Here is a 13,446-nt window from a genome sequence, read left to right as displayed (position 1 = left end):
TTCTTCAGTGGTTTGTTCTCCACTTCTTCAAGTGAATGCTGTTGCAGGCTCTGGTGTAGAAAAACCCATCCTTTGAGCCAGAAAAAATACCACCTAATTATGCTCAAAAAAGCAGCAATAAAAGTTAAATGTAAAAGTTTTAAGCCTGTTTTGAAGAGAAAACCTCATGGCTTTGTGGAAGTAGGGAAGCTAATTCAGAGTGTGTGATCCTCCATGGAGGCCAAACAGAACTGGCAGGGTTTCAAGAGTGGCCAAGTTAAGCCCTATCTCAGTGATGGATATATCTTCTGTGGACTGATGGCAAGAAGGAAAATCCCACTGTAGTAGTAATGAATTTAATTATGAGAGAGAAATTATCTCCCATCACTCAGGCAAATTACAGTGTAATCCACTCAGATTAGTCTGTACATGTGTAATTTGATTAGTCTACCTGGATGAGTAGCATAAGTGGATTATTCTGCACACTGCAATCATGAACCTTTTCAAATATTTGTTAAAGCAACATTATGAACCTTAATTGCTCATTACCAGTAGTTAGACACTCACGCTACAATTCATAGTTATATATTGCCAAGTGCTAGCTACTAATAGAAATGTTTTATTACTGGAATTTCTGGTACATAATTGCTGCAGTCCAAGTTACTGTAGAGAATGTTTAGTAATTTGATTATAAGGGAGGGAAAGAGAGAGTCTCAACAGAAACTTCTGCACCCAATTAAAGAAGCTTCACTGATTGTAGCTACAATGTTGTCACTTGATTTCCTGTTTGTATTGTTAATAAAAAAATAAGTAGACAGGTGGCAAAACAGATAGGGTGGTAAGATAATATATAACATTTTGGTATATGCACTTAATTGTATTTTATTCTTCCATGCTTCTTGGCTTAATAATGTAATTCCATATAAATACAAAATGAAGGTTAAGCAAAGCACTCTGAAGAAATACCAAAGTTGAGATTGTATGCAAAACCTTCCCACTGGCCACCATGTATATACATTATGATATAGTCTATAATTTCAGTGTAACGTTATTTCCCAAACACAACATATAAATTTTTTCCCTAAAACCTTACAAAAACTATTACAAGATATAGTAACACAAATTTCGTTGTCAGAATGGTCTAGAATATCTTTATTGAGAAATTCTGTAATGTCTTCTCTCTCACAAGTATTTTAATAACTTAGTCCTAACCACGTATTATACAATTTCTTTTCAAATGGCAGCAAAGCTTCCCTTAACTGGAAATGTAAATGATTTATATAAGCCAGTACACTTTAACCATTACTCTGTTAATGGTTAGTCTGCATTAAGCCGTGGCTTATTGTGCACTTTTCACTTAAAATGACTTTCATGGATTGGTTAGAATGCATGCTGGTACACAGTACTACAAGACCTATAATTGTAGAAAAATATGGCATTTCCTAATTAAATTCTGAAGCATGCAACTGTAATGCTCTCTTAATGTAACTGCTTTTATGAAATTTCTATAAAAAAAAAATGAAAAGGAACTTCGTTCTCCTTGTCTTTTGAAGATCTGTTCAGATGCCAAAAGTCTATCTTTGGTCAGAGACCAAGCATGGAAAAATTCAGCCCAAGTAGTGGGACTTCAGGAAGGTTAGGAGTGACTAAAAACAGCTTTCATTATAAAATGACCAAAAGTTATTTTGCAGGCTCTTTGCAAAGGCTGCATTCCAAATGAGGGCAACTTATCCCTTATCCATTTTCCCTGAAAATGAGGTTCTGCCCTCTTTCAGATACACCATGGAAGGGAACCTTTTTTTCCTTTGGCAGGCTGAGCTTTTTCCTGTCCCCGTCTCTTCTCCCTCCACCCCCTTCCTTCACAAAGCAAGGACAGTTTGGAGTGTTTATTAATTCAGGACTGCTTGCTATCTCTCCCTGGAACCTTCCAAGGTAGACTTGAAGGAGCACTTCTTTTCAGCATTCAGAAGCCTCCAAGCTAAGTTGATTTCTTTCCCCATCCAACAGGATCCTCTACTGAAAAGATTACAAGTAAAAAGAGAACCAAAAGTATTGTCTTCAGTAATTTCAAGGATGCTGCTCTCATCTTCTCTAGAGTTTTCCCCTTAATGACTTCAACCAGGACTCCCTCTAAAGCAATTTATGGTATAATGTTAGTACTTAACAGATAATGGATGATGATGATACAGGCAAAGGTCATGTTTCTTTCAGCCATCACATGCCAAGACAAAATGGGGTATATGGTGGTTTAGCGCTAGCTTCTGTTCATCTTGCCCATATTCACAGAACTTCTTTCCTGAAAAGGAAAACCCAGACCATTGTTTCTCAAAAAGGAGAACCCTATAAAAGGAGTTTTTTCCCCTCTGGGGGAATCTGAACAGCGCAGGAAAAAAAGACGAAATCCCCTGTCCACAAGCACTTTTCTCCATATTTTTCATACATTTCAGAGGCCAGGGATTCTGAAGATGAAACTAAAGAGGTTTTTTTCCTCCTAAAACTTGGAAGGCTAAATTGTGAAATGATCAGTTGCCTATATATTTTGCAGGGAAAGGTGTAACAAGATCCAGTGGCTGGAAGCTGAAGTTTAATTTTAAAAAAATAAATAAATAAATCAGACTGAAAATAAGATGCAGATTTTAACAGGGAGGGTAATTAAAGATTAAAGACCATAGCAAGGGATGTGGTAAGTTCTCCATCTCTTTTAGTCTTTTAAAGACTGGATATTTTTCTAAATGATATACTCTAGCTTAGCCACAGGTTAGTGGGCTTGATGCAGGGGAAATTCTGCGTCCTGTTATGCAGAGGGTCAGGCTAGATTATTATCTCTTTTGGCCTTAAAAACCTATTAAATGGAATAATCCAGAACCATTAAATTCCAAAGTATCCAAGCCATACCACCAAGACTGCACAGCCAGTAGGAGGTACTTTCTCTTTCCCTCTAGAAAGAAATTCCAGATCCCATTTCGTTCGTTCCTTGGAGAATACCACAAAATGTAAGTGGGAGTTTCTTCATAAAAGGCTTTCTAAGCAATCTCAAAAGTTCTCAAGAAAACGTGGGTCCCTTCGGAAGGCGAATTCCTGCATATGATACCCATGACTAGGAGAATGGAATCAGCGCTCCATGAGGTCTGCAAGGTGTTGGCTGCAGCCCAAGTGTCCACAGCTTCCACCTGCTTTGCATGAATTATTTTTGCCTTGGCTGACAATTTTCAGGAGGAAGTGCCAAAAACAATCCAGGGAACGTAAATCAGTGTTTCAGAGATTTCTTCAACAGCAGCAGTTATTTAAGACTTCTTTCTGGATTCATTTCAATTCTGAAGACAGTTGCAATGGGCAGAAAGGCACCATTAGTTAAGATAACGAAAAACAGATTTACAAGTTAAACATCTGGTGTCAGGTTCCAAATATTCTTGCGGAAAGCTTTTCTGGAAGCTTCTTGTCAACGTTATCAGTAAAGAAATCGTTTCCCTCTCCAAAGCAACAAGGTAGGGATTACAAATCCATTTGCAAGAATAAAGGAATTCTTAATACCTAGAGGGAGTTCACCCTGTGTTTAGCTGGCTGAGTAGGAAGGAGATGGAATGGAGTCTCTACTAGTCAAGAATGGCAGTAGTTGAAACTTTTTACATCCAAACAAAATACCGAAGGCATGCTGTTCTTTTCCAGACATGCGCTTGCCTTAGACACAGTTTCCAAAGCCTGTTTAAAAGAGCTCCTATCTGTCCTTCAGCATCTCTGATCTTCAGAACAGATGAGATCTGACTGAGAAAGTCCTCCATTTTATTAGTGGCACCTCTCCGACCTTGGTGGCCATGTTATGCAGACTTCATCTCAATAATCCTCCCTTCTACCTCTGCTTCTTTTCTTCACAGTCCCCCAGGAGAGACGCATTTACTTGAAGGTTCCTTTTACCACCAGATTTTACCAGAATCTGGGCCCCATTAATCCACTTGGATATTAAGAGGCAGCAATTAAAAAAATAGTTACTCCAGTCTGTGGTTATAAACACATTCCGGCTCTTCAGAAAGAAATCTACCAATTGGGATTTGTTTTAATTTGGTTTCAGGTGGTGCTCACCCATTGTGCTAGGCAGTGTACAGAAATGCAGAAAGAATGATTCCCTGTCCCAAAGAGTTTATAATCTCTTAAGACAATATAGGGGAAATTCAGTACATGGCACAGAGCCAAGCATACCAAGGCCAAATTCCCAATTTCGTACAGGAGAGCTTGGGCCCAATTCTCTGTTTCCCTACATTGTGTTTAGTCATTGGTACCAGTGTCAAGATGGGGTCAGGTTCTGTCAAATCACAATGACAGCACTTGATGCCACTTTGCAGTATAAATTACAGTAATGTCAAGCTCCTTGTCTCTAGGTCTGAAGGCCAACACTCTGTGCCGGCATACTTTGACAATATCAAATATTTCAGGTGTGAACAAACCAAGACTAATCTCCTCTCCATGTCAGGCAATTTCTGAGGACAAAAATTAATAAGCCTTAGAAGGCAGTATGGAGTAATCCCCTGAACTCTCCACCCGGATTTGAGTGCCTTAACAAAACTTTCTCTTGGACCTCTTCACCAAAAGTCTTCATCCTCTCAGCAATGCAGATTTTTAAACTGAGTGGTGGTTTTCCTACACCCAACATTCATTCCTAAGGTTAACACATGTTTTTCACTGCTCTCAGGAGGAAGTCCTCCCTCCCTTCCTCCCCCCTTTTTGTCAAGGCTATGTTCATCCAAAATAAAGTCTGGTATATTTTGGATGTGCAAAGAGCACACCATAATTATTTCAGGGTTTTTCAGAAAATCTCCTTTCTTCTCCTGTCAATCCACTGCTGAGAGCAAAACAAGGCATCAGAGTAATCTGTTTCTGGGTGACTGAAACTGTGGATCAGGAAAGTGTATCAGTGTTCCAAAATCAGTTATAGCCCATCAGACCAGGACTGTTTCTAAATTCTGATCAGAAAATTCTTTTGCCACTTATCAAGCCATCTGGTCATTTGTCCATGTTATAGACAGTACAACTTGGACATAGTTTTCTGCAGATTTTGGTCCTTCCCTGCAGTTTTCTTTGCTCTAAAAATCTCAGTAGGGGTAACAGACATGGCTGTATTTGCTGTGTGAGCGGGGGGAATTGTTCTTAACTGATTATCTTTTCTTTGACTAGCCAGGTGCTCTATTCCATTCCTCATTAAAGTTATTGTTTTGTTAATCAGTTATGGCCAAATTGCCTTCTCTGCCCAGTAGAAAGATACCTTTCACAGGGTAGGATTGTTAATCTGCAGTCATGAAGTTAATAAATACGTTGAAATTCTGGAAATACTCTCTGGCAAGGTTTCCATAAAGGCAGAGCCAAACTGTCCTGGTGACTCAGATCTAGTTCTGCCTCCGATCTGCACAGCAGAATGAAAAACCCACATTAGGAATAATGAACCTGGTTGTTTGGAGATGAGAAATTATTTGATAATGACAAAATTCTGTCTTAAAGCATATAGAATAGAGCAGTTTTAATATCTGAGGGAAATTCTTTTCTTTGTATTTTAACTGTGTTTGGGGTTGTTGTTTCTTTTAAAACAGTCTTTAAACCTGAAGAGCTGCGCCAGGCTCTCATGCCTACACTTGAAGCATTGTACCGGCAGGACCCAGAGTCCCTTCCTTTCAGACAGCCTGTGGATCCTCAGCTCCTAGGGATTCCAGTGAGTTAGCATTAAAAGCCTATGTGGTATATGTATATATGCATGTATGATATTTCATAATTCTTATTTTTGTAAACTTATTTGGCCTAATATCTTTGTGCTTGTTCAAGTTGTATATGGCCAGGGGAACATCAGCTGTGTGCCCTTAAAGATTTCTCTCCTTGAGTTCCAATTAAGAGTTAAGAATGAATGTCTGAATTTCCATAGGAACCAGAATGTAGAAGTTGCTCTTCTTCGAGTAGTGACCTTATGGGTGCTCCACTTCAGGTGCAGATGGGCCTCTCAAGCCCCTTGATTGGAGACATTCCATTAGCAGTATATGTTTGGCCCCCACCTGCACTCTATACAATCTCGGGCTACCCATCGAGGATATATAGGGCTACACAGATGAACCGTCCTCAGTTCCTTCTTTACCGCCTTGAGCCGAGATGGAGCTCTAGCGTGTCTGCCTCATCCATTCTTCAGCATGTTCTACAGTTGTTCTTTCAGTAAGTTTAGTGTTTCCAGTTAGTCTTACTTCCTTTAGTATAGAATTAGTTAGATGATGAGAGGATTGACATTTTCCTCTCCCTTTTTCAAATACTACCTCTCTTGTCTATGCCGGTCAGCAACTGTCACCCTAAGTGCATCTGCTGCTTGGGAGAGTTCCGTTTCTAGCAAAAGTGTAACTTTTGCTTAGCTCTCAAGTCTAGAGTATGAAAGAATTGAGAGACCAAACTATGACTTCTGATGATGGAGCATTCCCTCCCTTCCACCTGCTTTCAAGTCATGTCAGGAGACACATATTTCCCCCCTCCCCATGTACGTCTGTTTCCAGACAGATCCAGTGCCTCTCCCCTAAGAAGGGGAAAACTTTGGAGGACTTGAAAGGCTCCAAAGAAGAGGAGCTCAGTCTCCCACCGCAAGGGAGCCAGCTCCCAAAGGCCCCAATTGCATGCTAAGTCTGTGGTGCTGAAGGACCCCTTGGCTTGGTACCGCGGAGGCAAAAGGCTCTTCCGCCAGTACTGGTGGGACCGGGAGATCCTAGAGTACTTTGGAGAAGCATGGCTCTGGCAGGCCCCCCAGTACCATCTGTGAAGAACAGGGAGGTGAAGCCTAGGATGCACACTCCTTTAGAATGGCACTGTCTGTCAGACTTACCATTTCATCAGTACTGGGCTAATCAAAGCACCAGACGCTTTCGGCTTCAGCACCGTGTTCCAAATTGACAGTACCGTCCACCTCAGCTGCTGCAGAGTATCGATCCACTCAGTACCACAGGCATTTACTCCAGGAACTTGTCTGTTTTAGATGAGCCAGAGTCTCCACTAGTTCTGGGTACCAAACAACTTGGTACCAAGATCCCGGTCTCCAGATTAACATGGTTTCCCAGTACCACAAGACTCTCCACCTTTTTCTGCTGATGTCCCACCATTGAAGGAAATTGAGGAAGATGAAGTTAGACATTGTCAGTCTCCCCTGTCAGTGTAGGGTTCCACTCAGCATCCGTACAGGAACCTGTATCCTCATCCATGACAGGGAAGGTGGGATCAGTCCTGGGCACCATCTACTCTCTGGTATGGGGCCCCCCAGTTACTATACTGGGATCCCTGGGTTGTGTCAGCAGCAATTTGCGATAGCTCCGGCTCTGTTGCTCTGGGGGTGGGGGGGTAGGGTTGCATAGTTCCATCTACTAAACCCCCAACATAAGGAGACATTTAAAGAACAGGAGACGAGGGTTGATAAGGAGACCGCCCATAAACTCCTATTTTATCCTCCTATCTGGATGAGGCAGTTATGTCACCGCCACCACCACTAATGGCCAACGATTTTCAACAATTCAGGGACCTTGTGAAGAGGGTGGCTGACACCCTTCAGATGCCTCTTGAGGTCAAAGACTCTCAACACAAGTTGCTGGACATTTTGCATTTGGCAACACTCACCTGAGTAGCACTATCCATTAATGAAACGCTCCTGGATCCAACAAAGAATGTGACACGCACTCCTGCCACTATCCCAACAACTTGTAAATTGGTGGGTAAGAAATACTATGTTGCTCCTAGAGACTCAGAATTTTTGTTTTTGGACCCTGTACTTAATTCTCTGGTGGTGAATGCAGTAAATAAGTGGGCAAACAGCATTACTCGAGATCTGCCCCCTATGAAAAAGGCCAGAAGAAGTTAGTCCTTTTTGGTTGACGTATCTCTTTTGAGATGGGGCAACCAGAACTCCAGACACTATTCAAGGTGTGAGCATACCATGGATTTCTATTATGGCATTATGATATTTTCTGTCTTATTATCCTTTTCCTAATGGTTCCTAACATTCTGTTAGGTTTATTTTAACTGCCACTGCACATTGAGTGGATGTTTTCAGAGAACTATCCACAAAGACTCCAAGATCTATTTCTTGAGGGGTAACAGCTAATTTAGACCCCATCATTTTGTATGTATAGTTGAGATTAAGTGGAAAATCTATAGGAAGAATGTTCGAAGAAGGTGTTAGTTACCCTGTGCAGTAGCTGTGGTTCTTTGAGGTGTGTCCCCCTCTGGGTGCTCCACTACCCACCCTCCGTCCCCTCTGCTTCGGACTGTTCTTTGTTGAACATTTGGATAGAGAAAGAACAGAGGGCAGTTTGCCTATGCAGCCCCATGTACTTTGTGTGTGGCGCACGGTTGTGTAGAACACACGTGCAGGCAGGACAGACACTGCTAAATCGCCAATCAATGGATCAAGAGGTGCACGCACACCTGAAGCAGAGCACCCATCACACATCTCAAAGAACTATAGTTCTGCACAGGGTGAGTAACCTTTCCTTTCTTTCTTAAACAAAATTATCCTATATATGGTATCTGTTTTAAACACTGATTATTTTTTCTTTTGAAGACCTTCCGTCATCATTTGGATCTAGGAAAATGAAAGTTATAGCAGAGTAATTTTAGGAATGTGTTCAGATTTTATAGCACAGTAAGATTTTTGGTGTTTTATAGTCACAGAATAAGACTGTAGCATAAAATCATGTCTTAAAAGATGCATTTTGCATCCGTCCAGTACTGTAGAGTGAGGCCAGGTCTACACTAAAAAGTTAGGTTGACCCAGCTATGCCACTCAGTGGTGTGAAAAATCCAGACCCTGAGCGACATAGTTAAGCTGATATGACCCCTGTTGTAGACAGTGCTAGGTCGACAGAATAATTCTTCTGTTGACCTAGCTACTGCCTCTCGGGTAAGTGGATTAACTGCAGCGACGGGAGAGCCATCTCGTTGCTCTAGTGAGTGTCTAGAATTAAGTGTTACATCAGTGCAATTGTGTTCCTGTAGCAGTTAAAGTGTAAACATAGCCTAAGTAGATGATGGCCTGATCGGATGGCCATCTGGAATGTAGACCAGTTGTTACAAGGCTGATGATGATTTTTAATAACATACTTTCTCCGCATCCTCCAGTAACTCTACACGCTTTGCAGAATGCCTTACAACAAAATAAGAACTCATGCAATATAATAAAAAATCAACTTCTTAGAGTACAGCCACGCAGAAACAAGTGAAAGGGCCATGTTTGAAAGAAGAGGTAATAAGTATAGGGTCAATAATGGTCATTCAACAAACACCTTTGAATGTGGGTGGATGAAGCTTCAAAGTGTTCTGTTTTCTGTTTAAGTGGAGCCGGCATAAGGGTATTTCATGGGGGAGCAAGTTTTGCACAGTAAACCAACACAGGAAAAATGTGATCCTCTGCTGCCTTAGGTTCTGTGGTGGAAACTAAACAGTGTGTTGAATGCGTGCAGGTTCCCATCAGTTCAAGACTAGCAAAATAACTTCAAATATTGCTACTCTGAGCACCCATCACAGAACTTGACTTGTGAATTTGTCCATAGTGTAGTTTGAGCTTTTTATGACAGTGAAACTTGGTGACTTACTGATCTTCTTTGGATCTTGGTTTTTATATTTTTGTTTTTAAATCTGTTTCCCAAAATTCGAAGTTCCTTTGAGAGCTATTAAAAGTTTGAACAACTTTAACAAAACAAGCACAGCAGTTTCTCTCAAACTTGGTCTGTTTTGAACTCCTTAAAGCATCCTTTAACTTGGCCTATGGATTCCAATTTTAAAGACTCAAGTAAAGACATTTGAAAGAAGCAATAGAAATGTTATAGATCATGGATAAAATTTTCAAAAGCACCTAAGTAACTTAGGAGCCAAGTTCTGTTGTCTTACAATGAAACTTTGGATGCGAAGTCATTTGGGCAATTTTGAAAATTTTACCCAATGTCCATTATGGGTTCGGTTCATCTCTGTGTAGGGGGTCATTCTGCACAAGGCCCAAACCCCATTTAAACTCCAGGTAAGCCTCAAAATAGACTGTTTTGCACACATTCGTGGAGACGTTAAATCCTTTTGGATGTGTTCAAAATAGTAGGCACTAGAAGTGCATCTTAAAAATAATGGATGCTATTTCTTGTATTTTGAAGGATTACTTTGACATTGTGAAGAATCCTATGGACCTTTCCACCATTAAACGTAAATTGGATACTGGGCAATACCAAGAGCCGTGGCAGTATGTGGATGACGTCTGGCTAATGTTTAACAATGCCTGGCTTTACAATCGCAAGACTTCCAGGGTCTATAAGTTTTGTACTAAACTCGCAGAGGTCTTTGAACAAGAGATTGACCCTGTCATGCAGTCACTTGGATACTGTTGTGGACGCAAGGTATATTTTTCAAGTTTATTATTGCTGAAAAACTAAGTAGTTTGACAAAGGAGGTTAAAAAAAAGTCTCCTTTAGATACTTATTTTGAATAAAATTAAACTACTAGTTGGAATGGTTAGAAAAAATTAGACTGTTATGTCAACATAGTAAGGAAGTGGAAAATATCTAAAGGATTCTAGCCAAATTTCTTTCTATCACTGGCGGAGATATCATTTTCAATATGAAGTGTTGAAATATTTTGCTATTATACACAATCCCGTATATCTTGCACCTTCTTATCCAGATACAGGGTCAGATCCTGAGCTGGAGTAAGCCATTTTGGCTCCATTGAAGTCAAGGGAGCTGAGCTGTTTTATTCCAGCTAAGGATCTATCCACATCAATCCATATCCACTTGAATCTAAGAACCACATCTCAGTATATTACAATATACTTTTATAGCATGTTCACTACGTTGCATATTCACAATGTAAAACACTCTTTAAAGTTTTTTCGCCTTTGTTTTGCAGTATGAGTTTTCTCCGCAGACCTTGTGCTGCTACGGGAAGCAGCTGTGTACTATTCCCCGTGATGCTGCCTATTACAGTTACCAGAATAGGTAAGTCCCAAATTCCTGCATTAGTCGAAGAAACGAGATCCAGTGAGTGACAAAACAAGTTTGTCTTTTTGTAGCCTAGCACATACTAAGCAGAATGATGATTAACGTCTCGTTTCCTTTATTTCTCTAATAAATCAGCAGAAAATAAGCCTATTGATTGTCCTTCTGTGTGCAACCCTCTTGCAGATAAACCCTTTGGTTTTTTACATTGCAGCTTACAGTTCATGGTATTTATATGCTTGCCAGTTTATAGATTCTACACGGCACCACTTAACTAAAGTTGTTTGTATTTTTCCATTAAATCTGAAGCATGACTTAAAAAAAAAAAAAGGCAACTCAGGAGAACATATCTTTTGCCTTGAGAAAGTTCTGAATAAAAATGTGCAGACGTATCTTCAACTCACTGTCAGAAAGATATCAACTTAAAGGTTTATGTTGGAAAGAAAATGACTTTGTGGATCACGCCAATTAAATTGCATCTGGTATTTTTAATATGTTGGTGCACAAAATTAGAACCTGGAGAACTTATTAGTAAAACAAAACTTCTTAATTCAGCTCAGTTTCATGAAGAAGTCTTCGTAATCTAAACAAAATTGAGGCTGTAGTATTGCATATTCATAGTAACTATGCAAATGAAACGTAAAAGGTTTTGTTTGAGAGTTCATGATAGGTTTGACTTCCATAATAACTTCCAGGATCCCATGAGGAGCTGGGAGGAAAAATAAAGTTACTATTTAAAATTTAGTCCTCTGGTTAATAGAGGGAAGAATATATGATTCCATCCATGTTGGTGTTCTGTTTTATTAAACAATGTTTGGAATTAATTTAAACATCAAAATGACACAGCTCTGTCATTTTTCTGATATTTTTATCTCCCCCCACTCTTAGAAAATGCATCTATAGCAATTAAGTTCATCTTCTATTTAGTGTACTTTAATTCATCAGTGCTGTAGTGAGTAACATCCATTAAAAGAAGAAAGAAAAGTTAGCTTTTAGCTTCTTTTAAAAAAGGCTACTAAATGTAAATTAGCTGTGGCTCTAAAAAACTATAGGAGGAGACATTTTTCAAGTTACAGTGTGAAACATTTTCTTGGCAGAGATTTGACAAAGCTTGAGCCATGCCAACTTGGAGGTGTACTGCACATTGCCTTTTAACTTAAGTTATGAAGTAAAGGTTGACAGCTACCACTTTTAAATTTGATCTCTCTGCACTAAGAAAATCACGTTGGCACTTTACAAAACTGTAGCATCCAATACAGATGAAGCAGTTCAGTCTTACAGACTAGATGGGGCAAAACTATGTTTTATTTTTATTCCTAAATTGCACTACTGTCTCATAGTCTGCAGGGTAGCACAATTCGGAATACACTCAAAACACCAAACCATATTTAACTGTCTGGCACTTTCATTTAGTAACCTGGTTATACAATACAGTTGATTTTTTTCATTGTGTAGACATGTAACTCTTAGGGAGGAGTGGATAATGTGGCATCTTTTTATGGGGCATTTTATGTATTAGTCGTTTATATGATGTCCTCAGGTGTATCAGATGGTGATGATATTATACAAGATCCTTCCATGATGGACACATTATAAATGTGTGCAGTAATGATTCACTAGTTTATTACTAAATACTTTGTTACTTTTTTAACAAAAATGGATTATGTGTCTGAAACACTTAAAAAAGATAAGGGATAAAAGAGTTATTTGGTTCAGATGTCAAGGATTTATGACGGTGAAGGAGCTGTTCACAGAAGCTTTAATTTAGTAAAACAGGGAAGTAGATTATGGATTGGGCCTTACTGATCCTATGATGTTCAGTCATCATTCATGTGTAGCAACTTTACCTGAAGACTTGCCTTGTAGATAGGTCATGTGGATTTGTTTCTTCTGACTTTATTTCAAAATTTTAAAAACATATAAAAGTACTGCAAGGCATGCAGCTCAACTGGTGGTGTTTTGCACTGACACACACTGATTTAAAAAGTGTGTGTGTTTTTTCCCACAGTTGCTAAGAGAGGAGAGAACTCGTCTGTAAATACAAGATCTTGGGATAAGAATTTCAAACTGATCAGACATTTCCTTCTGATTAAACATCCAGATATTTGAATGTCCTTTTTAAATAATGTTTCTTTTTTTCAAGAGGTGATAGATCACTAGGATTGTTCTTTTAAATGCAAATTCAGTTGTTAGAATGCCAGATATATGGGATTGATAGAGCATGGATACCTTCATTTGGGGTGGGGTGGCAAGATTTTATTTGTTGACTAAGAAGTATAGTGCAGTCTCTTTTCACTAGTAATTAAACAGATGCATAGTGAGCGACGGTCTCTCCTCCAAAGAAGTTCCAATCTAAATAGACAAAAAAGACACGGTGGGAGAGGAAACAGGCATAGGGAGGGAATGGGACTTGTCCAGAGTCACACAGTGGGTCAGGGTAGGTCTACACTGCAAATAAAAACCTGAGGCTGCTCTGTGCCAGCTGACTTGG

The 13,446-nt window shown here is 39.6% G+C and overlaps 1 protein-coding gene across 8 annotated transcripts in view; it reads left to right on the top strand.

The window, feature by feature from the left end:
• The window catches only part of CREBBP (CREB binding lysine acetyltransferase), a 191,714-nt gene that overhangs the window by 138,805 nt on the left and 39,463 nt on the right, over positions 1–13,446 (top strand). For 7 of the 8 annotated variants that reach the window (XM_073362774.2, XM_073362776.2, XM_073362777.2 and 4 more), the window contains 3 exons: positions 5,556–5,674; positions 10,119–10,358; positions 10,867–10,955. In XM_073362774.2, coding sequence (XP_073218875.1) covers positions 5,556–5,674; positions 10,119–10,358; positions 10,867–10,955 — 448 coding nt within the window. The remainder of the gene's footprint in view (positions 1–5,555; positions 5,675–10,118; positions 10,359–10,866; positions 10,956–13,446) is intronic. The other variant, XM_073362780.2, reaches the window with a different exon arrangement.

This window comes from Lepidochelys kempii, chromosome 10 (genome assembly GCF_965140285.1).
Source record: "Lepidochelys kempii isolate rLepKem1 chromosome 10, rLepKem1.hap1, whole genome shotgun sequence".
NCBI classification, from domain to species: domain Eukaryota; kingdom Metazoa; phylum Chordata; order Testudines; family Cheloniidae; genus Lepidochelys; species Lepidochelys kempii.
This window is presented reverse-complemented; position numbering and strand designations above follow the sequence as displayed.